This window comes from Leptidea sinapis, chromosome Z, assembly GCF_905404315.1.
Source record: "Leptidea sinapis chromosome Z, ilLepSina1.1, whole genome shotgun sequence".
Taxonomy (NCBI): Eukaryota; Metazoa; Arthropoda; class Insecta; order Lepidoptera; family Pieridae; genus Leptidea; species Leptidea sinapis.
The window spans coordinates 3,186,138-3,212,907 of record NC_066312.1 but is presented as its reverse complement, the minus strand read 5'-3'; the positions used below and the strand labels follow the sequence as shown (position 1 = coordinate 3,212,907).

The following is a 26,770-nucleotide window of genomic DNA, read 5'->3' as shown; positions in this document are numbered from 1 at the left end:
AAATTAAATAGGTAGTAAAGTAATTGGGGTATAAAAAATAGATGCAACCGATCCTCAGACGTACCAAATCTATCATACTAGAATTCTTGTATTCGATTGCCGAATTGCAACTCTATAGTGGATTCATGGATGGAACAGAATAATATAATAATCGCGATTCCTAAATAGTTGTAAATCGTAGAGAGACGAAAATTTGTAGTGGTATTTTTAAAATAAATAAAATTGTTAATTTATATATATTTAGGGATGGGTCACCCTTATCATTTAGGGGTATGAAAAATAGATGTTAGCCGATTCGCAGACCTACCCGATATGCACACAAAATTTCATACAAAACGGGTACCTAAACCGCTTCGGAGGAGTTTGGTAACAAATACCGGGACATGAGAACTTTATATACTAGATAATGTCATGATAAAAAACTCAAAAACAAACATACATTAGATATCTATTGAAAAGAAAAGTGTATGTGTACTCACGAAGAAGGTATAGGTCTTTAGCTTCTTTGGCGTGAACAAAAAATCCTTATAAAAAATTTATTCCTCGTGTTATTTTACGTTTTTAGAAGGAACAATATCCTAGTTAAGAAGATATTAGAATAAACCAGTGAAGATTTATTACACAAATAGAATTTGAAAACAAAATTTTATGAATGATGCGGGACTCGAACCCGCGACCTTTCGCCTTCCGTGCGAGCGCTCTTTCGTATGGTTGATAAAATCTTGTATGGTTTGTTCAACTCTCAGGTTGTAGCTTCATCTACAGGATCTACTTTACAGTTAACAACCCCAATATTTTACATATTAGGAAATTGACTTGAGATGTCGCTCTTGCAAATCTAAACAATTTGTTATGTTTCAAAATGATAACTATCACTTCTAGGATTAAATTAATTACACAATTATCAATGAAAATATCATTTAAATATTTTTAAACAATTAAAAGGTAATGAAATTTTTATTTTGACCTTGCAACATATACATACTAAAATTTATGTATTTACTTCTCGTCCATTGGTTGTGGTATATTAGACATATAGTTCGTTACAAGACGTTTATATGGTGAGTGAAGTATGATACAAATGGTATAGTAGACCAACGTCAGGATGTCTAATTTGGGTGAAGGTTTGCTAGCGCCTAAATATTCAATTTGATATTTTTCCTAACCGCGCAAAAGGAAGTATTTAACTACTTCAAAAATAGATAATATATATAAGCTATGAAACAATAATTAACGTCGTACTTCTATCATGTATTCCTTAATAACGGGTTCAATTTACTTAACGTTTCGGCTAACATAAAAAAAGTAATAAACTAATATTACACAAATGTATCATAAACAATGGAATGCTAACGACAATAAAAATGAAATGCTTATCGATATTCTCCGCTGTACGAGCAATGAAGTGTGTTGTTTATATTGTACAAAACTGCAATTAATTCCAAGCCAGATATTCAACTATGAAAAATACATACACGCGAATTTTGCTCTAACAAGTTTTATTCAAACATTGCGAAATCAAATACCTCTAATCGTGTTACCTAAACAGACAAACACCGTAGCGGATTAATACTTATGACTAGTATATTATATGAATATTAATTATAATTAATCCTTATTAATATTGTTATCATCCACCAGATGCCGCCCGCGACTTCTGAAAAGTAATAAGTAAATTCTCTCTTCAACATTTTGAATGTGGTTCCAAGTTGAATATACAATGCTTATATTATATACCTAATGTTGATGTCAACACGAAATATTATATTGGTTTCAAATAGGAATTTATAAACACCACCAACGTCCAAATGCTGAAACCACCGTGCGAGAGAGAACCATGAACAGCGCACACTTTGATAAACAGTGGGATGCTCCTTTGCACAGGATTCCGGTTAGATTATGGGTACCACAACGGTGCCTATTTGTGCTGTGAAGCAGTAAGGCCTGAAGGGCGCCGTAGCTAATGGAATTACTGAACAGAGACTTAACATCTTGTGTCAAGGAGACGAGCGCAATTGTGGTGCCGATCAAAATTTTTGTGATTTTCAAGAATCCTTAGTGGTACTACATTGTAATGGGCAGGGCGTATCAATTACCATAAGATCAACGTTCTGCTCGTCTCGTCCCTTACTGTCATAAAAAAATTGTTCAAGATTGATCGGGCTATCTATACGCTATACGCTAGTATATTCTAATTGTATGTTGTGATGTGAGACTATATTATTAAATTATAATTGTATTTCTTTTTAATTAGTAATAACATTGGAAATATCTTTAAGATCTTCACATAGGGCGACTTACTAATTTTAAAATTTAATAGAGTTAAAAATTAAGAGCAAATAAAGATAAAATAATATTCTTTGACGAAATGAAAAATGCTCATAAGATACTTAAAAGTTTTAAGGGTAAATGTATACAGAGCTAAATATCTAAGTCTCTATCTATCGGACAGTCTGGGACTAGATTATGATTATTTTATATCAATAACAATGACAGTACAATATTGAATATTTTATAAAAAGAGCGCAAAAAAAGAATGCTGGGAGAGTTTCTTGCGCCGCTTCTTCTCTCTCGATCGCCATTTGTTTCCGAGGCGGTGGTAGTGTTAGAAATTACATCAAAAAGAATTCTTAATTAATCAATTTGGAGAAAATACATGCCTTTTATGCTTTATTGTTATAATTGGGTGTAATTCCAGAAAAACGTTCCAAACTCCACAATCATGTCGAAATTGAGTTAAGAACAAAAAACTGGTCACCTGACCCATATTAACAGACTGACAAAAAATGGCAGCCCTACTGTCACTGTTTAAATGACATCATGACGTAGTAGCCCAACGCACATGTATGGAATACACTAATATTTATTAAACTTTAAACACGAATTCCTTAAAATGTGGTGTTTGTGGCTTGGAACATTTTTAAGGAACTACGTCGTTGTAAGTGACGCTACCTCAAGCGCATCCCTTTCGAAATGTCGCAGCTGAAGTGTGAGCTCGATACGCCGCTCCCTGTCGGACCAGAGTTCCTCAAGCGCGCTGCGTGTTCCTCGCAGACGTTCCAACGTCGTCTCAACGGCGGACGTGCTCGCTGCGTCCGAATCTCCCGATGATCTGAAATACAAGGATTAATGCTAGTTTACATGTTGACACTAGCTCGAGAAACATTAAGTATAGAAGCTTTGAGGCTGTGGTGCGGGATGCGCATGAGACGTATACCCTGGACAGCCAAGAGCATCATTGAATCTATCATACCAGCGATCAAGTGATAGGCCCACTCTCGACAAAGTTCTGCTCGGTTTCAGAGATGCAATCGACAGCCACCGATGTAAGCAGTTCATAAGATGTATCACAGCACCATCGCATCATCAGCCCACGACCCTCAGTCATAAAGAAGCGACCGCAGAGAGAGAACGAAATGTCCATAAAATTAAAGTTGACAGTCACTGGACGCTTCTAATGAATTCAATGTCCAAAGGGATGTAATAAACTTCGACAGGTCAACGAAACAATGCTTCGTTTTCTTCATTTGCTCGGTTTGTGAATCTTCGCTGCAGTCTCGGCGATGCCACTAGCAGCAAGTAATCACCGTACTGGTACATAACAAGAACAAAAATATCCAATCAAAATGCAGAATTGTTTAATAATATCAAGTTGTATAAGAGCGAACCTCCATCTTAAACACTGCACCGGAGACTTGTGCCTGTGGGAACGTCGGTGATACTTGAGCATTTTTTACACGAAAATGTTCATTTCACCGTCCGCCGCTACCACTTTTTCGTCCACAATATCTTCGATCAAGTTAGCACTTGAATACTAATCGTGGGACAACAACAGTTATATTATGAGCACGTTAAGACGGGTAATTACAAGTGTATGGTGCTTATAGCTCGGCGGTGACCTACTATCGTCGCGCCTACTGTTATGTTGCGGTTGGTTAGCGAATCTCTTACGACACGCTACTTCCGAATCACCGCGACCATCTTTGTTTGAATGCTCTGCATACCGAATTCAATCACTTGTTTACAAACGCATCACGTTGTTGACAAATAACTTGAATCGCGCTATTCTTTACACATTATAAATAAATAATATCTCTATAAACAAACGAGCGGCAATTTGAAATATAGAACCGCATTTTATTCACAATTTCACAAGATCGTTTTTTTGTGAGAAAGCCTATTACTTTTCTTAAATATATACATTAAGTATAAGGCCGATATGACTTAAAGCGATAGAAAGGTAAAATTGTTCGTTTTTAAAAGAGCGCGCATTGCGAGAACAGGTGAATTTAAATAAAATTTTGTTAAGTATAAACTTTACTTTTAACCAAAAAGTAAAAAAAATGTGTGTGTGTTGTACTTATGTGTGTATGCACGCAAAAAGTTATACTTCTTTGGCCTAACAAAGCAAAAATCCTCAAAACTATTTATTCCTCGTGGTATTCTACGTTTGTAGAAAGAACAATATTGTAAAAATCTTGCAACGATGGCTTTGACAATTAATTATTAAATAACGAATACGGCTGTACGGGCTTGAACCCTTTGCCTATGCAATGAACGAAGAAACCAAAAAAAAAACAACGAATGTCCCAAACGTCAGAAAATTTTAGGAACCATTTTTTGTGTTACAGTGATGCACGCGCATCTTATTTTTTCATAACGTGCCTAAATCTTGTTCGTTTCGAAACCGGTGGATTTTCATCCAAAAAGCTAATTCCAGTTTTCCGTGAGCTTGCTTAAAACTCTGCGGATCTAAATAACTATATTATATAATATAAAGGTGATTAATGACTTTTGTTTTAAGCTCAAATTAAGGTTAAGGATCTATGGCCACTGGGTACCTGGGTACTTATTACTTATTTACGCGATATTTTTCGATTTACTGAATGAAGAGTGTGCGGGTTTAGCTAGTAGATATATATGTAGGTGTGTATAGATAATTATTTCGGTAATAGTTTTTTTAGAGCTCGCCGTAAAGCGTGGCCGCCATTATTCGTGGTCGAGACCTTGTAATTTATACGATGCTAGTTGATCATATTAATTATACTGTAGCAGTAAAAACTTGCGTAACTAGAACGGTACCTACTGTGTATTTGATTATCACAATAAATCGCGCTTACTTCATCCATATACACCTACATTACTTTTGATTTTGTACTGTGATTATCGGGCGAATATACGTATAATATATCAGATGTATGGACATTCAAAGTTAAAACATGAAAATTAAACTTATTATTATATTACACGTTATTATTTTTTAAATCATAAAAACTATGTTTGCACGTTTGTCCTCGACGTGTTCTCGAAAGAGTTCAATAGATTTTCAATCAATCAATCAATCAGTGACCAGCACTATGGTATCTTTTGTAGTAATAAAATATCAATTTTATTGGATATTATTAACCCAACAATTAAATTTAACAACTTCGTAAGTATACACTGTGGTTGTGTGGTTTATTTATATACTTTTTGTTTAACGAATAGGCTCAGAAATTACTGGAACTATTTTAATAATTCTCTCAACATTGGAAAATTCTTCGAACATTATCCAGGTAGTAGGTATATAAAAAAGAATGCTTTCTAAAATCGAATAAAGTGATGAACTACAATTTTTTAAAGCATACAAGCTGACCCAGCAAACGTTGTATTGCCATATAAAGTAATAGTGACGACCGATTCTCAGCCCTACCAAATATATCGTAACAATAATCAATATATTCGATTACGATCTTGCAACTCTATTGCGTTTAATATGTGGATGGAATAGAATAACATAAAAATCGCGATACAAAAATAGGTGATGATCGTAGATGGGTGGAAATTTGATGTTGTATGTATTTTTTAATGCTGAATCGTAATAAAATAAAAAAAAAATGTAAAAAAAAAATTTTTTAGGGCTGGGAGACCCTTATCATTTAGGGGTATGAAAAATAGATGTTGGCCGACTCTCAGGCCTACCCGATATACACACAAATTGGTTTAGCCCAAGTCACGAGAATTTTATATATAATATGTCAAGTCCACGGTACCATAAGTTTGAACAATATATGAATACTAACTTTTTCATGTTAAAATATAAAAATAGCAATGCCGTTGACCTTCATAGCTACTAATTTTGATCAAATTGAATTAATCAATTTTGATTTGCCAAGTTTGTTTGAGTAAAATGATTTGGTTTGAATAATTGGCGTGCGCTGCGTAGGCTGTTGACGTTGCATTAAATAGGCTTTATTTTATTTAGTTAAATGACGAGAAACGAGGACATCATTTGTTGGAATAATTTCCTTATTTTTAAATCTTACAATTACAGTCAATTATACTTCTACTCAAGTTTAGGCTAATGTGGCTCAATAATCTATTTAGCAGCCGGTCCCTTTATCAATTTTCGGGGACTATACACGATCTAGTACTTATATATACGTTTAACATATCAATATAGAGAGAAAACTATGTATCCCGTCTTAATAACGTCTTGGTAATAAATGCACAGTAATTTTACCAGTAGGGGCACCCCGAAACGACACATCATAACACAGCAATAAAGTTAAACAAGAAAGCTCTGTGAAAGCATCCTATAATATGTTATATGTAGCAGACGATGCACGATGGTACAATATGGCAATGACGTCACGCGTTCACAACAGCGTACCGTGAGGATGTTTTCTACTGTCGCCGAAGCGGAGCATTCCTCCCGCGCCCGTGCCGGCGACCAATCGGAACCGCGCTGATATTCACTCAATGCCATGAGAATATAATACCAGAAACAATGTAATAGCATTTATATTCATCGAATGACGGAAATCGGCACATAACAATGGCTATGTATCGAATTTTCGCACATTTATAACGTATGAGTTCGCCCGGGTTACCTTAGGTATAATATGCTATATTCTATATCCATATGATTAATATTAGAATTCAATACGTTCTCAGCGTTCAATCTCCAAAAAATAATGAATATGACCTCTGTGCGACATGTATTTATACATGTTGATGTTCAATTTATTTGCATAAAAGCTAAGGTCTAAGTAAGTAATCCATCCGCAATAAAAAGGAATATTATATTTACACAGGAGTGAGTTTTTAGAAGTGAAAACTTCTAAGGCGTGTTTGACCGCTTTATTTTGCGGATAATGAATAAGACTGAACTAATACGCTCGGCTATGAAACGCTTGTTCCAGTAAAGTCGGCTCGAGTCACTAAGGGACAACAAACAGTGAGATCTATATATAACGAGAGTAATTTGTACATAATAGTAATATATGAAGTAATTACTTAAAGAACAAATATATGGTCATTTAGTAATTGTTCAAAATCTACCTAAATTGAGGTATTAGCATTGGTTTTAAAGGCAATTTTATAATTAACCCCCTTATTCATAATGGTCTGCTAACTTAAAACAGCCGCTAAGGAGTGTTTTTTCTCATTCTGACTTAGGTCAATAGTAGAAGACGGAGTGTGAATTAAGAATGCTTTAAGTTAGCAGACTATTATGAATAAGGGGGTTAAAGTTTAACATACTGGTATTTCTAAAGATGATATATATTTCTTTGATGTGTCAGGAGACTATGAGCAATATTCCTTTAATGACATGTCTGGTCATTAAAAAATTGCTTTTATACGACGTGCTGATTGGAGTTGACATCATATACATATCGTGACTTTCGATATTTTAGTTGAGCTGGGACTAAGGTATCAATTTAGATAATTTATACGTAAGATAAGAGTCTCTTGTTGTTTGTACGACACTTTGTGTTTGTGTTCGTGAATTGCTAAAAAGCGTCTTAACAGCAGTCATAGTCTATCTAGACGTAAAAATGATCTAAGGGTATCAAGCATTATCCCTATTGGAAAAGTCTTTGAAGTCCCGTTCAAAGGAAACATATTCTGCTTACGCCGAACATGAAAAATGGAAATTTTTCACTCTACTGAATTGCACTTACGTTCTCTATAATTAAGAACTTAATTATAGATTGCATGACAGTCGTTTATGGCGATAATTGTGCTATGTGGAATGCAGGATGAAGAGGATGATAGACCTGGTCCAAAAATAAGACTAGCCAAAACTATAGATTCTAGGCAACCATTTAAAATGTATTTTTACCAATATTATTTGTTTACCAATAGACATTTTGCTTATGATTGGTTTATTCTGACGTATAACATTTCCCGCGTTTATTTGTACGGCCGACAGACTATAATTGTCGATGGTTTATCTTGACAAGAAGCGTATTAAAGCAAATTAGTGAAGTAATTTTATTAAGTTAGTTATAATTGTTTTCTAATAGATATTTAACAAAATTTATTTAAAAAATTAAATGTTCTTACTGATTGCGATGCGTGACAGTGACTATCTCTTATTTTTTTTCACATTGCATCAAATGAGCGTTTTTATTTTATGCAAAAAAAAAGAATCTCAGGTAGTCTTAATAATAGGTGGACGGGAGATTAGCTGCTCCCCTCTGAATATTACGAAGCTGCGGTCCAGACAGCTCGCAACCAACACAAATAATGTAGCCCGTGTTTAATATACAACATATATAGTACATATAACTGAAGCTCTGTTTATTAGCTCTTATAGGACTTTCGCCAGCTGATAACTCGTGTCGTAAGGAGTAAGGCAAGCTTATTCTAGACAATGCCCTATAGTACCACGGCAAAATATTAAAATTAAAAAAACAAAGCAAAAGACAGCCACTACACATAGATACATTCAAGCTTGTCAATCAGACGGTGTGGAAAAGCTTGTTTGACTCATCTTAATAAATATAAATTCAGTGTCCTGATGTTTGTTCCCAGTGAACTCCTAAACTAATGGGGTATCTTCATGGAGTGCAGTTTAGTCCAACTTGAGAGATAGGATTATTTTTATTTCCAATTTTTTTGTATGGGCATATTTTCTTTGAGAGAATTTATTGACGCAAAGTTTGACAGTTCTGCTGTGAAACGATTGCATATCAACAGGGAGCATATTTTACGAAATAATTCTTGATGTTATGAAATATGATTGACAAATTCATAAAAAATAGTATTTTATTTATTTTGTACAGAACAACGACTGCCTGCCCATCTAGTTATATCATAAAAGATTTACGTGGGAATTTAGCGATCGTTTCCAGAGCTATTTACGAAGACTACTGTCAGTAATGATGTCAGATGTCAATAATCTGAAGCTGTCCCAATTTACTCGATAAGTCATTCTTATCACCTTATATTGGGACGCATGAATTGCAATTTCCGTACAACCTTCTATAGCTGGTAAGCTATACGTCATCCCATTTACAGACAGCGTGTATGGATAAGGTGAGTTACCGTCGGTAAGTTGTTGGGACAGAAAAGTTAACGATAGTAACGATTTTTATCTCAATTAGGCCATACCCGCCGTTAATGAATACATTGAACTGTCATCGATTGTTGTTGTTCAATAAGAGATTTATAAACCTATTTCGAATTAAATTATTTAAAATTTAATTGGACATCTTCCACCAGCATCACCCTTACAATAAATTTTGTTATTCTTGGTACTCTTGCCGTAGCCACTTTGTCAGTATATCCCAGACCCATTCGTGAAATTTATTGCTTACCTCAATGAATTTGAACAGACAGTCTATTTTATCCATCTTGTCTACGAAATCAATAGTCCGAAACACTAGGACAGAAACAGCCGAAAACAACAGCAGTTTAACTTGGAACAGGATTTAGTGTAGTCAAAATCCTTAAGGTCTTACCTTAGGGATTTTATCAAATCTATCTTCAAATCCCTATGTTCAATATAAATATTTTAATAAAATAAGCTACGTCCCACTCTTGAATTAGTGACCATAAGTAACCTACTTACGGAAGTTAAGCGCGACGATTATTGTGTACAAAATAGAAATGTAACAGTATATTTATAGGACGATAACCGATAAATAAAGACGCTAACGTCCCATCAATGACGGCACTATTGCCTTTCGGAGCGCAGTCAAGTGCGTTTAAGGGCACCCATAGTACAATAATATATTAACAGTGCGTTAAACTTTACGAGCATGCGCCTCGTAAATATTCAACTGGTAGTGAACATGGGCGGATGAAGGAAACTCAACAATTAGGGCTCAGTGACAGTTCATGGGACGTTAATACGCATCGATCGATGTACGATTTATAACTGCTTTTTATTAATGTCGGAGCCTGCTTCCTTGTTATATAATGCGAGACATTTCATCTGTGTATGGTTTTTTATCATGACACAAACGGGTTTAACAAGGACCAGTATTAAATTGACATATGAAAGCTAACGACTTATACATAAGTAGGAATTGCCTAATATAAGGATGAAATAGAAATATAACAATGTGAAATATAAAATAATAGAACATTAGAGATTTGTAAAAAGAGTCAAAATAATAGTCTCCGTCTCTATATATTCTTTCTCGGAACGTAATAACTTATGAAATAACTTCCATAATTTTTCATAAAATATTATGATTCAAACACCAACTGAAAGTTCAAGTTTAGATTTAAAAGCTATTGAAAATCCAAAAAAAGTATGCATATTTACAGGGTAATTTGTGACAGGTACCTAGACTTTAATTCATTTGATGTATTTGTAAATTACAATAAGAACCATAGACGGTTTTATTATGCGCTTCATATCAGCATTTTGTTGGATTCTTTCATTAAGTACGAAGGATTCGTATGGGTTGCCTATTCAATATAATTTATCGATAAACTTGTGTATATGTGCTTACTGCCCTTAACCTTAAAGACATGTTAATACGGATTTGCCAGAAAGTGTTTTGAAAATTAAGATATTATATTAAACCAACACTTGTTTTACCATTCGAAAAATATTGACATCTTTAAAAGTCCTAAGAAAACTGTACATATATGCGTGGTTTAGAAGAACTCAGGAGAGGAAGAGAATATTACATTATTATGATTAAAAGACAATTTAAAAAGAGTTTTAAATCCTGTGAAATTATATCTCATAAACAAATAGTCTTGAGGGTATAAAAATAACACAAGCTGAGGTTTGAAGTACAAGGTTAACTTTGAAAATAAAACTGCTGAACCCTACAGTGTTTAGCAGTATGTTTACATTTTAGTGTAGTCAATGAAAGACTCACAATTTACTCAATTTCGATACATTAACAACTTTGTAAATCAACCATTCTTCTGTACTTGGTACATGCGTATGTCACTAAATGGCTGGACCGATTTCGTGCGTGTATTTGATAGGCCCTGAATGGTTTAAATTACAATTGGGCGCGATATATAATAGTTGCCAGTGTTTCATTATTTGTTATTATTATACAACGTCTGAGAAGGTCTGTCGGACATATAAATTCGCTACACATCACGGCGAGAGTAAGCGAAAGTGAATAAGAAGGTACCGCAACTAAACAGTGAATACAAATATATTGCAAAGCATGTAGAGCCACATAGGAAATTTATTGACAACATTGAAATGCAATGTCTGTAATATCAAAACGTGCTTATAATTCAAACACGTTTATGCTATTTCGATGGACATCGGCTAAGTACCTGCTTTCAATTCTCAAGCGCTTTAAAAAAATCTATCTGTTTCTTCTCTATTTCTGAGTAATTGGTTTGCCGTCACGAGTTATAAGTTAGTTAGTTGTTAGTTATCGTTCCAAATAAAACAAGATTGAAGTAAACTTTTCTCGATAAAAATATCAAAGAAGTAAAGTATCACGAGCGGACATTTTACTGTAGTATATATTATAAGTAATTAATATTGTACTATAAATAACTGAGTGACTATAAGGCATTAAAAATATGATACATAATATTATGTAATACATTACAAATATGTATTTATTTGTGTTGTTTAAAAATAAATTTAATTAAATTATATATAAGAAATATTATAAAATATAACTTTATAAAAATAGAAACCTTATTGACATTTATAATAAAAACTAAAGTATACCTAAACAATTAATTTCTTATTACTAAAGTTTGTACTATAAAATTATGCTAGAAATACCTAGGGATTTAAAAAAATCCTTCCTATTTCAAATGTTAATATTATTGATCATTATTCAATATCAAATATTCTTACGTCATTCTCAGACTATAAGACCAACTATTTTGCATTATTTCCGGTCTGAAAATCTGAGCTGCAGCTCCCAAGTCAATCAAGAGAGAGTCAAATTAGCGACAATTATTTTTTTAAAACCCTTTAATAGTATTAAGCTGAATGATGCTTGCTCTGCGGCATTTTGAGTCTACTATTTTTAAGATAGAGCACTGTATCAATCACACAGTATTCTCAGCAATCAACTCTCACTTGAGCGTTCGCGCTGCCAATTTTAAAAAGACCAGCAAAATAAATTAATCGACCCTCCTACTAATACACTAAGTCATCTTAATAGGCAATAGAAACACTCACCTTAATAGAAATATGTTTTTCTCAATGCCTAATGTTTGGTTTTATTGTGTGCCACCGAAAGGAAAAATATTATGACAAAGGAGGAGGCCCTAAGACTGGCGTCGGTATTGTGAGAACATTTTCGATACTCCCTTTCCGATATTACAAATATGTATTGTGTTACGTCAGTGAAAGACGCGTGACGTTGTAACAAAAGGCAGACCAAAAATAGGGCTCATAATGTTGTAATATAAACAGTAGGTTGTGTAGATGTGTGAACAATATAAAGTTACCATGTATGGTACTCGAAGAATCAAGTCGAGCGAATGCGACCATTGCATAAATGAAAAACACTTAAACACATCTCATTTTCGGCAATAAATACATATTAAATGTATTTCATCGGTTGTGTGGTTAAAATGTAAATAGCAACAAACAAACTTAGGTTTAACATAATCTACTCTTACTTAAAAGGGTTCACACGGAGTAATTTTAACGAGCAACGTTTGTTGCAACAAAAAATTTAAAGCAAATTCGAACGAAACTGCACAGACGCGGACGGTTCGATTAAATCGCTTTAACATTGGTAGCAAAGATGGCGGACATTGGAAAGCTCCGGTAGTGTATTAACTTGTATTGGTGAAATATTATCACAATAAAAAATTTGTGAATATTATTAAAAGAAAAGTAACGAAAAAAGAATGTTTATTTAGGTAAGTTCAGAATATGTGATTGGGATTTAGGTAAGACCAAGATTAGGAGCAACATATCTGCATCCCAGGGCATTGGCTAATCGGATGATAGCTCTAGATATAAAAATAGCGTCCTAACATCATGATCATTTTAAAATACTAGAGTCTATTTGATTTATTTTTCTTGAATTTGTCCTTATATAACCAACATTGATAGTTAAAAGTTCAGACGTATCCAATGTCATGTTTCTAACTTCGATTGAATTGATATTTATTGTTTTGATTTTCTTCAAAGTATGCTCAGACCGTTCAAGTCGCAAGCGATTTAGCAGTTGTCCAACTAAAATCGCCATCGCGTGGCATTGGCCGACATTTAACAGGTGACAGTAGTTCAGACGCAAGAAATATCGTATATAATAATATATTGAAAAACTTGTAATTGGTAATATAGCTCTTCGAAATAATCTGTCCTACGACATCTACGAAACGCTAAGAGCTAGACATACTACGTTCAATGACTAGAGCAATGCCGCACAAATAACTTCTGTGATTAAATTCAAAAACCCTATTCAATGCCGATACTGATGGACACATAGGACACTATACAATGGATGATGATGATGATTTCAGGGGATGTCAGTGTCTTAATCTTAAATTAAACGTAGTTAATTTGTAACCGTATAAGACGGTGCGAGAGGTATACACAAACAGTATGCAGTAGTTTGCATCTTTCTGTAAAAAAAGACTAGAAAAAAACTGAGTAACTAAGAATCAGTGAAAACTTAATCCATTTTCTCATATTTCCATGTGATCTTAACTCACGTTGTCATCATATTGATCAATTGAATGTGAGAACCGGCAATGTGCGACGCCGGCGTAATATTATCACATCGAGGCGAGTTTCTATTTCTGATTTCACCTTAGAATCTCAACAAAAACTAAACACGCACTAAATAAATCATTCAGTAATTGTTTTGTATTTGTATACTGATAATATTACAACTAGAGCAGTTTACTACTAAAATTAATCTTAACCTAACCTTTAAATTTGCCTAACCGTATCAAGTTTGTTTCTAGGGTTGCCACCCCTACTTTCTTTTCAAAGTTTTTGATAATTATACTCTTATTTTATTGTTATCATACAGAGAAGAGCTCTGTATGATAACAATAAAATACGCTAAAAAACTTTTTTTCGTATGATTTGCGTTATCCCACATGATTGACATGTATTTAAATAAAAACGTAAGAATGTAAGAATTCGGAATAATAGATAGTATATCGATTATTGCAGAACATGATCGAAACTTGCGGATCCGTCGGTTCCTGCCACCTTACTTTCGCAGAGAATATTTTTGTATCAATGAGCTATTAGCGAGACAGAAAAATAAGTGCCTGTAAACCTGATAAGAAATTAATTACATGTTTACTTATTCATAATATTTTTAGTTATATAAACACAAGATGCTGGGCAGCTGTTAAGCAGTCGTTACTATTTTTTCAAAGTTAAATATACTATAACTAGTAACCTTTATTAATAATGTGCATTATGCTAACCCATGTGTCTATTTTTTCTGTCTTTAATAAGCAATGAACGTTTTTCTTTACATAAAAGTAAAAGTGGCAGCCCTATTTAGTTCATATCGTAACCTTCTGCCTAGCGGAACTAAAATGTGGATGCTCATCTTAAGCGCTATTTCCAGGTATTTCGGAATAACATTAGTACTATCACATTGTGATTTTTATCTTTGAGTTTAGTTCACATTTGCAGAACCACCCATTTCGATCGGAGAACGTGACGCGCTTTGTGCGAAGGATTTGAAGGTAATAAAAAGATGAAGAATTAAAGAAGAATTTTCTTGAAAACCACAGTGGACAAACGACACACCCCAGTGACGATAATAATTATAATATTATTTATACATGTACATATATATTATATTATCATATTTATTTATTTCGATAAACTCTTTCTTTAAGTTTTAATACAAAATAGAACTACTCATAGCTGTGATCCACCCTGAATCAAAGTTCGTTCAATTCAGCATAATATCACTGGTATTCGGAAACAAACACACTTTTCTTTAAGTGTGTTTTGTAAAGCAGAGAAAACTTTCAATAAAGAAGAGCCATAACCAGACAGTCCAATACCGGTGGGTAACAGACGTTATTAAAACTTGCGAAGCGTATGGAAAATGGTACAAAAGGTTAAATTATACAGGATTAGCAGAGAAATAGACATTCTCGAGTGAAAAGATAAGCACAATCCCGACTCTACATTATTATTCCACAACATTGTGCCTTCTATTACAAACTCAGGATCACGATTGCATAGCTACAGAGCAGATTATAAAAGACATAAAATTTTAATAGAAACATTTTTTTAAGTATTGTCAACCCGCATCTGCAATTGAATAATTAAAAATAAATATTTTGGGATATAACATCCATTTATCGGTATCGGTTCCTGATGTTCCACTAAATTTCCGATTGGCGTTGTCACGGGGATCGATTAGAAATTAGTGTTGAAAAACAAATATATAATAAATATTATAATTCCCACAAAATTGAACGGTACCGGAAACTTATCATATCATCGTGTGCGTGACGAGCGACAGTCTTCAGTTTACTGGTAATTTTTAAGTGTATGCCTGGACCTGATGTCACATTGACGTCATCAATATGGCGGAGTGTCCCAATCTTAGTGTGTGGGAACTATGAAATTCATTTAGAATTTTTAGCGTTTCAACTCTCAAGTATTTTCAATTCACTGTGTTATAACTCGCGTTAATCGAAGTAAATACAATGGTACAATAGGTAAACTATCATCCGATTTTGCAAGTGGTTGAAAAATGAAAATGTTAGAAATACCGTGAATAAGCGATGAGTTATGTAAGCATTGGGATAAGGTTAGCGATGCAATAATTATAGCGGCGAAACTAAATAGCCGTGAGAGAGTTCAGATTACGCGAGACCGCGACGCGACTCAGAAAACATCAACAAATTACATTTTTACCATGATCCAGCTATAATATAGTATAATCATAAACTTAAAATCTCAGTTAAATCTTTGACTCAAGTTGAAGTCACGCGCCGGGAATCCCGTTCAAAATCAGATAATGCATAACATATATGACTTACATAATATTATGCATAATTATTATGTATGTCACCAATGTTAGTAAAAATAATGTTAGGCGTGTTACATGGTATGTAAAATAAACATAAAAGTCAAAATTTGATGTTTAATATCGCTTAAATTAAAAATTTATAATATCCAATATTCGCGTCAAGACAGGCTAAAAGGACAGACCACAGACCACAACTTGTGATAGGAGAAGTATGTGCAAGTTTTTCATAACACTCACACTATCTAATTAGAAACTTCATTCAATTGCGTAATTCTGTTTTACTTGAACGAAACCAAGATTAATCATCCACTTTTGATCACCAAAAGAAAGATTACATAGACCACGAGGGACGGTATTTGTCAAGAGGCTCTCCGCAAGTATTTTAACAAGTGGCTTGAAGGGGGGTGTGGGTGACTTTGGAGGCGGAGTGTCTCCCAAACAGTCTGTACGAGAGGCGCGGCGGAAACGACGATTGTGAGACAATTTAAATCACTCGCGAGCCATCAGCCATTGTTGTCGACTTCCCGACAACGCGAACGACTCGAGCTGCGGCCATCCTTACTATAACTGTTCTCTAGAATATGGAACGTGGGTGTAGCGATTGAATGATAACGCCTCAACGGATACGGATCAAGTACACATCACGTTTAATAATACTATATTACAACTAGAACAAAGCTTAATTGATATTTAATCATACGCAAGGCTTTTATGTAGCTGCTGCCCGTTTCCTAAATGTATGTAATTCTTGCGCAGATGCTAATTATTGAAGTGAAACCTTCAGACGCGCTGATTATGAGACTGAGCTAAATAAAGTTTTTGTCACGTTAGGCTATGTAACGTTCGGTTAAAGTCGGCTCGAAATAACTAGTAGTGAGTATCGTGACCGTATGCATGTGAAAAGGCACTAAGAGATTCTCGCTCAGTGAGCAGAGTTGCTTTCGTATAATTAACCTCATCGTCATGAAAATTTCATTTCTGTCGTTGTAGTCTTTACTTTAGCACACAACGTTGTTTTTATTACAAGGGCGAAAGGGCCCGAAGAGATGTTTGATGTGAGCTAAAACTTCTAAAGTTCGTATCGGCTTAATGTTAATATTTGTTATAACTTTTGGCTACACAAATTTTGACAGTGACAAATAAGTCACTTGTTTACTCGTGCATCATCTCAACATCTTGGCACCCCAAACACCCTCCCGGAAGTAAGCTGTGGTTTCTGGAAGAATTTTCGCACAGCGCAAAATAGGTGCGAGTCTTCTTGTTGGTATATACCACACCATACTTATCATGCATCATCTCAACGTATTTAATTAACGTCTTTTTTTATGAAAATAAGGAACGAGACGAGCAGGATGTCTCGTTGATGGTAATTGATACGCCTTGCCCATTACAATGTAGTGCCACTCAGGATTCTTGAGAAACACAAAAATTCTGATCGGCAATACAATTGCGCTCGTCACCTTGGGACATAAGATGTTAAGTCTCATTTGCCCAGTAATTTCACTAGCTACGGCGCCCTTCTGCGTTTTCGGCGTGGTCTGTATTTTATAATATCAATAAGTAAAGCCAAAACGGAACACGAGGGTCAAATACAACAGTGTTTCTTCTCATACAAATCAAATGAAAAATCGCATGACAAATATTATAATGTTTGCATTTTTCACGATCGATGGCAGCCTGAGGGTATTGCGACAGACCTATGGAACTGTCTGATGGTATGAATTGTTAGAAGAGGGACGCAAGCGGCGCGCTTTCTGTTATTATAGAGCCCCGGGGGAGAAAAACGTAAAAGGAGAGATACCAAGTTGCGAATATTGAAGCCAAGCTAGAGCTGTCTCACGCATCGTTCAATAACATCGATATCGGCTACTCACGCTAGACAATTACTAATAGCAATCTCACTTGTGGAAAATCTCATGAGAAATCTTTATGACATCTTTTATATTTGTTTTAGAGAAGAATCTCTATATATACACTGATTACAGAAAATTGAATATCAATTAAACAGCTTTTTACTTTATCTTTACATATATCACTTTATAACTTTTTTTTTTTCAAAAAACTAATTATACTGGTTATACTTATGAGGTAGAGCAAGAGGTAGAGACAAACGAGCGTGAGGGTCACCTGATGTTAAGTGATCACCGCCGCCCACATTATCCTGCAATAGCAGAGGCACAAGAGCGTTGCCTGCCCTTAAAAAATGTACACGCTTGTTTTGAAGGTCTATGTCGTATCGTCCTGGAAACACTGCACAAGGAAGCTCATTCCACAGCTTGGTTGTACGCGGAAGAATGTTTCCTTGAAAACCGCACTTTTAAAACTTTTTACATGTTAGCTTGTGTACGCTAGCTAATCTAAGAAGTTTTAATTATTTAGTCATGAAGTCATTTCATTATCATCATTAGCCGTAAGATTATTTATTATTAAGACGCACCAAGGATCTCCACGACGATAGGTCCTGCGCTTCCCTCATTTAATGTATTCCAGCGATCTTGACCAGATCGTCGGTCCACACTGCGACTTCCGGTAGACGCAATTAAGGAGAATCAATTTAAATAAACATATGCATAATAAAACAGCAGTATCTTCTTGTAGAAATTATAAGAATTTTCTAATGGAAAGTGGCCATCCAAACTGTTAGTAACATCAGGAAGATAGGTAGGAATATAAAATAGTTTCATATTACTTGCATCGACATAGGTGCTCTCCATTATAATGTAGCGGGCATGCACTGACCGTACATGAAGAGGGCTGTTCAAGAGCCTAGGGTAATAATTAGTATGCGCATGTCCTACATCTACAGGGTGGTTGTTTGAGAAGGGCTGTGATGGCCAAGTCAGAAACTAGGAGACTTAGAGAAAAGTCGTGGAAGGAATCATGCCCTCAATTTATAAGAAACCAACAACTGCATATTTAGTTCATTAAAATTTCCTGAAGCTTTTACGGAAATCGACCCAACGACTTTTTCCAAAAAATTACAACCTGTATTATTGAACCAATGGACTCTGGTGCTGATAAGGATCAATCTTAGCAAAAATATGTATTATTAAAAATGAAAGCAAATCGAAAATCAATACAAATTGCTTTCCATATCACACTTTTACCTACCTAAAAGTTGCTCAAAATGGTTTCTGTGGACTCCAATGCATAAGTTTATACGTCTCTCGAATGATCTTACTGCATTTGATACTATGACAGGATTTATCCTCTATAGAATATAAACAAAAAAAAGTAAAATTTCTAACAAATAGTTTGAAAAGAAAAGTGAGTTTTCTTCCGTGTAAAACTAACAAATTAATAATATTCTTGCAAAGAGTGATCCATAACAGCAACAGAGTCCATTGGTCCAATAATACAGGCTGTAATTTATTGGACAAAATCATTAGGGTCGATTTCCGTCAAATTTTAAGAAATTTTAAAAAACTTAATATCCAGTTATTGGTGTCATATAAATCGAGGGCACTGTATAACTGAAGCCACGCCATTTAATTCTTCATAACTAATGTTCTAATACGTTGGGCATGACTACCGAAGTGTTGTGACAACCTGTTATATTTTTATAGTTTTCTGTATTTTTCTTTCTATATTTATATATTTAGAGAAAGATGTAAAAATTATTGAGGTCGACCTAGCCGAATATTCCACAATTGATAGTTCTTAGTAATGAACATTTTGGGTGGTGTTGTCCTGTCAAAGGATCCTCTTACAGAGGGAAGGCATCCTTTCCAGTACTGCAAAGTGTGCTAAAGTACCTGAGTTGGAAGCTTGTATGAAAATATTGTTTTTTTTATGTAACACCAGGGGTCAAGAAATGCGTTTCCGGCCTTTAAGATGATACTTGGCTTATGCTTGAAGGTCCTCGGGAAAACTGTGCAATAAGTTCCTCGCATAACAAAGATAATAGTTTTTTTAATACTTTTTTTTTATGAAAAAGGAATATCTTATATATAAAATTCTCGTGTCGCGGTGTTTATTACCAAACTCCTCCGAAACGGCTAAAAATTTGTATAAAATTTTGTGTGTATGTCGGGTCGGTATGAGAATCGGCCAACATCATTTTTTCGGCAAATTTCAAATTATTTTTATTATGATTCAGCATTAAAAAATAAATACAACTTCAAATGTTCACCCATCTTCGTTCAACACCTATTTATGTATCGCATTAATTATATTATTCTGTTCCGTTAATAGATCCGCAATATTGCAAGATGGTAATCGAATATATTAATTATTGTAGTACGATAAATTTTATGTACCTACTATATATTTGGTAGGTCTGAGAATCGGTCGTCATCTATTTTTGATACCAGAAAAATTTTAATTATTGAGTTTTTTTTTGTTACTTTATATGGCAATACAACGTTTGCTGGGTCAGCTAGTAATATATAAAATTGTTTTTAACTTCGATTATTATGTTGTTATTAATATGTTCCTTTGTGATAAAAAAATCACTTCATAAAAACCACACAATTGCTTTCAAATTCAATACAGACTAAACCGATGTAAAGTTTGTAATCTGTAAATATCTGATAAAATTCTTTATACCTATACTTAATTTGAAGTATACACGAGAAAATCGTATTATATATTAATGTTCAATGCTTAGCCATTATAATAACCCACATTTAGAGAAACATTCTTAATCTTTTCTATTCATTCGGCTGTATCTGTAATTTTAGGGAGCGCACACAAAACCTTGTGTATGTCAGACGACCCCTGTTATAAGGTAGCCATGTTTTGGGGTGCCAAAAGGCGGAAACTCAATCATACCTACACCAGTACATCAATAAGGGGTCCATTCCCTAATCTATGATGAAGGTCAGTCTGTGTTTGTATTATATAAATAATCACAAAACCAAAAAACGCCAGTGCAGACTGACAGAGTTCTGTGTCTACCGTACATACAGAAACTGCAAATAATTCACAGAAATCAAAATTGTAGGGTATATAGTATATTATAATAAACTTGTAAACCTGTTTGAGAATATTTGTTTGTTTATCAGTTTGTCTTATTATTTGTGCACACAAATCTAACGGGCAAATGATGAATAAGTTTTATTTCTCTCGTAGCGATTCCCACTTGTTCTCGAGCAATCCTGCTAATGCTAGGCGCCATTTTACAATTTCTTTTGTAAATATTAGTAGTTTGTAGTAATTATGTAAATGGCATGTACACACCTAGATTAATAATCTAATTCTAATCTTTTATCCTATTTGAAGCATCAACTTGTAATTGGCCTAAAGTTACACTTGTTTTTTATTTCGTGCTGTAAGTGCGATTCCCCGTAACATTTAGTTTATGTTTCATTCCAATCTGTTCATAACGTAATTCAAAAGTGATTGCATATATTTTAAGCATTAGTTTGTGCATTTCTCCGATACACAAGCAAAAATAAAAAACACACATAGAATGTCAATAAAAAAATGTAAATAAAAAAATCAGCTAAATTCACAAATGTTTGGTGTGGCGCCTATTGATAATATAGACTATTTTAATATTCACGTACAGATAATAATTTGCTTATATCAAAGAATTGTGAAATTATAGAACATGTTAGCTAAACTATATATTGAGAGATGTTCATTTAGGTATTTGGGATTTCGAGTATTTATAATTCGTTCATATAAGTAATTTAATTTAAATAATGTTATTTTTTAAAGCCTAAAGATATGTTCGGATTTGGTCCGACTGGACCATCGGATGATCCGGTAGGCGCCTCGCACCAATTGGTCAGGCGTCGTACTTGCTACGGTCTCGAAGGCAATATCAATAATTTAGTTCGATGGACAATGCGACATACCATCGAATATGGTCTCCTATCGGACCACGTAAGATGGTTCGGCCGTACCATATCCTATCATGTGTTTAGGGTATAAGCGAAGCATGAGGGTCACGGATCACGGCCAGCGTTTTAATTATAAATAAATATAAAAAGACAAAGGCGCAAAAACTCCCACTATTTGCGTTCTTATCAATAGTTGTTAGTGTAATTCCATATCTAAAGACAAAAATACTACTTGTATTATTATTTTACTAAAATGATTTTCTAAAGAGCAATACTGGAGCTACTGGACGAATGTTATCATACATAGAAATCCCAGCTTTAGGAATCGGTAATAGTGTAAAAAAATAAAAGACTACAGAAAATTTACTGATTTTGGCGTTACTTTGCGAAATAATTATCCAAATATGTAACGAGTTACTTTAGTGTTGATTCGGTCAAGATATGTCGTATCAATTTGACACGTGTAACAAACACGTGTCGACTCTACACGAGGCATCCTCAGAACATGTTGACTCGTTTTTTCTAGCACGAGACTGTGTCATGTCGAATTGATTAAAGACATCAACACAACACAATATTAGTGGAATTAACAGTCAAGAAAACTATTACGACGATTAAAAGTCCTTTATAAACCTACTTGACTAAAAATATTTGTTTTTAATAATATTTTCGACTTAACACCCAGGACTTAACGCCTCATCGTGTAGATCAGCGTTTCTCATATGCCCGGCGGCGACCCGTTACGGGCCTACAAAAAAAAAATACCGCGTCGCAACAAGCTTGTTTAAAAAAAAGACAATAAGATAAAACTTTGAAAACAATAAATAAATGAGTATCATTTTACCTAATAGAGCCAGCTTGGGTTTAACAGTATTAAGTGGGTCTGAAACGGGGCAGAGTAAAGTACCTACAATGTTTGGGAAACACTGGTAGATAATGTGCAGTTAAGTAAACAAAGCCATTACTTATGGTACTTTGGGGACGATATCTGAACCTAGGCTGGGATTTCATTATAAGACATTTAACCTTTATAAAAAATACCTCGCCAAGTATCATTTTAAGATAGAGCTACAATTAAACTTACCCAAGAAATTTTCATTCAATTATTAAATTATTATTCCGATTATACTCACGAAGCACTGGATATATAAGTGTTATCTTGAAATTTTACATAATATAATTGAGCAAATTAATGAATATAAAAAACTTTCCATCAATTATAGTCGGCATATTGAAATAAATAATTGCAAATCTGGGTCGTCACATTAAAGTCAATTTAACCTCTTCCTCCCTAGGAACTCTAAAGGTAGAGAGAGTATAAACGCGATTTGTTTTCAGATCACCATTTAACAATAGTCTCGTTAAAAACGAGATAGTAAGTTAATAGGTTATTTTAATTTTCGTTTTTTTCTCTTTTATTATAATTTTAATGATTAACTTTGATTTTTATAATGAACAACAACAATGTCTAATTGATTAAAGCGTTTATAATAATGTTAAGTAAATAAACAGAACCATGTAAACATATAATATTGGATTTTTGGACAATGCGTAAGGTCGCGAATCACGATATAAGCACCATACATAAACAAAACAAAAACAGTATATAGTCGGTCGCGGAATTAATGAGTGCGGCGGGAATCCAACCGCGGAATGGACGTGCCTCCGCGTCGTATGCCGGTAGCAGACTGCTAGTTGCGAGTTAGCGAAATAGCGACACGCCGCTGGCGAGAGAGTAATGAGAATTGAGATGAAGCTGGAAGCCTAACAACCGACGATCAAAGATTATGTGACAAATAAGGGATGTATCAATAGTCTCAACTGACAGGTTTCCGCACCAGAACAGGAACTGAGACTCTCTTAGTCTGTCTGTCAGAGAGCTGTATCTCGTAAACCGCATTAGATACACAGACCGAAATTCTGACAGCAAGTGTATTAAAATATATTTTAGGTATAAAAACAGAAACAATAAGAAATATTTCGATTAAAAATAATAATGAAGCGTTGCGTTTCAAATGTTGAACACAGACAAGTGGTAATGTTGCACGCAAACAATTTAACATAGGCTCAGAGAATTATGGAGCGCAGGAATGTGAAAATGATTATTATCATTCCTATTATTCTCACGTTACTTGATCGTCGCGATCTATCATTTAAAGTATCACGTTACTGGCGGCCGCCCCTTACTTCGTCTGCGTTTATTTCCTTTACAATCAATGGACAAGGTAAGTCTGACAAATCAAGTTTTTGAGTGGCCATGTGGCGTCCTAAAAGACACAACCAATTCGGTTGTGTCAGCACGCCCGAAGAAGAGAACCTCCCACTTAAAAGTTACAACCAATGTGAAATAGCGTTGCGCCTGTATTTCGCTCTGTCTATGGACTATCCGGGGGCCTACCACATTTACAGGCTGCAGTTTTACCGAACCGATACGACTCAGAGATATTCAAGCTTAGTGACCTCTGGTGTTACAAAAGTCCAAAGTCGGTGGCATCTTGTGACGTGAACATCTTCCCGTTTCTCCTCTTAAATAAAAAAAACCGTTGGAATAAGACACAAGTGAACTGAAATCTACACCAGTGGGAGGCTCCGGCCTCCGGCCGGCTATATTATGGGTACCACAACGACGCCTATTTCTGTCGTGAATCAGAAACGTGTATTAAAGCATTATTGTGTTTCGGTCTGAACAGCGCCGTAGCTAGTGAAATTTCTGAGCAAATGAGACTTAACATCTTATGACTCAAGATGACCGGCGCAGTTGTAGTGCCGCTCAGAATTTTTGGGGTTTTCAAGAATCTTGACTGCATTGTAATGGGTAGGACGTATCAATTACCATGAACTGAACGTCCTGCTCGTTTCGTCCCTTATTGTCATAAAAAAAACACTAGATGAAACAGCTCAGTACCATTAAATACCCAGTTTTGTGTACAAGAATGTAATAACGTATACTACATTACAAAATTTATAATACAACAATTATTTAAATATCATCTGACCATTGTCCCTATTACTAACAAAACAAACTTTATTTCGGAGAACCTTTTAATTTCATTAAATTTTTAGTTTCTAATAATAAATATAATAATACAATAAGTAAAGTCCAATTGTTTCAGATACAAGCTGGCACAAGTACAACCTACACACAAACAAAAATGTTAAAAATTTACATAAACTTTGCAAAATCTTTACATTCATATTTGCAAATAGGCGCTTTAATTAAATTGATTTGTCTAGATTTAGATGAAAACATTATCAGACACGACAATCGTAAATAAAGTAGTAAGTACAATAACTGAATGATAGCTGGGTCGACAGATGTATGTTTGTCTATACATATGCAGTTCTATAGCAGAGGGAAGCTTAAACATTCTCCCCGCTCACAAAACATACTTGAGTGCTGCTTTTCAAGTAGGAGCGTTCCTCGCGACGCGGACGGCTGGGATTAAAGGAAATTTTATTTTAGTGACGGTGATGAATTATATTTCAAAATTATATAAACAAATAAACAGTTATCTCTATAATACCGTTGAATTGTGGTTACTACATTACTGTCACTAAATACTAGCGATCGTAACGGGTTATTGAATCAATTTTAAAGATAATATACATTGCTTAAAAAATCTAAAAAACATGCGTTGGTTGAAAAGATAATGGTTGAAATTTAAAATAATAATCAATTCCTTATTGACGATAGATGAAAAAATTATATGAATTAAGAAAAACCTTATTTTGCAAATTGTAAAATGGAATAATTTTATCTTTAGATAATGTATTGTCATCAGTCGTCGATCAATTTACGAAGTTTGAACGAAATCTGGCCGCTTAAGGTGAAGCTAATAAAAAGCATGTAAAAATAATTGTTTGCTGTGGACATGTTTTCACAAGTAATAATAATTGTGTGAAAGACTAATCTCGTGAAACGTAAGTCCATATGATATGATATGTTGCACTCCTTTTTGATTTTACGAATATAAAACATTGTACAGTGAAGCGATCATTCTCATGGTAATACAAATAATTATAAACAAGTGTAAGGCAAAATCACACGCGCATTTATAAAATGAGTTACAAAGTAACGTATAGGCATTAAATACCATACTTTATAAAAGCAATTAACACGTTCATGCAAACTCGCAAGAAAACTTTATACTGTAAGTTCTGTAAGTAAGGATATGTATATATAGGTGCCCCTAGTTTAAAATGACGTAAATCATTTGTATATCGAAAACAAAAGCCGCACTTAAACTCTTTGAAGCATATCATAGAATCATAGCACAACGATTGATTCGTTGAAGGGCAAGACTATTTATTTACTTTTCTCTTTTCAACAATCACTTGCAAAAATGACAGGTTAGAATATGTGAAACGATTTACGGCAATTATTGTAATACTTAATTTCTAGATTAATATTATTAAGAATCAAGATTCTTTATCATAGATAAAATATATATTCCTTTATTTCCAAATCCATAATTAGTATAAAATACGCTAACGTACTTGTCCCATGACACTTCTAATAAACTTTTGTAATAGAAAGATTTATTTTTAATTATCAAAACAAACATCCGTTTTAGTAATGTAGGTAAGAGTAGTTTATTTAGTCTTGAATATTCATATAGGTGGTGGTATAAGAATATACCAAATACTAAACGACAGTATTATTAAGTAAAATTCAGACTTCAACTACAAGTTATTGTCGGCGTCTAGGTATGTGCTATAAAAGTCAAAACTCACGTTGATCGACACTCGCTATCTGCAGAAAAGATTATTCTGTACTCAATA

General features: G+C 34.2%; 1 protein-coding gene across 2 annotated transcripts in view; it reads right to left on the bottom strand.

Annotated features, from left to right (window-relative positions):
* The window catches only part of LOC126978875 (triple functional domain protein), a 187,012-nt gene that overhangs the window by 131,077 nt on the left and 29,165 nt on the right, over window positions 1-26,770 (bottom strand). The window contains exons 1-2 of one of the 2 annotated variants that reach the window (XM_050827992.1): window positions 3,669-3,916; window positions 2,953-3,112 (exon numbers count right to left, since the gene is read on the bottom strand). In XM_050827992.1, the coding sequence (XP_050683949.1) occupies window positions 2,953-3,112; window positions 3,669-3,730 (222 nt within the window). In that variant the 5' untranslated portion in view covers window positions 3,731-3,916. Of the gene's footprint in view, window positions 1-2,952; window positions 3,113-3,668; window positions 3,917-26,770 lie in introns of those variants that run through there. The other variant, XM_050827991.1, reaches the window with a different exon arrangement.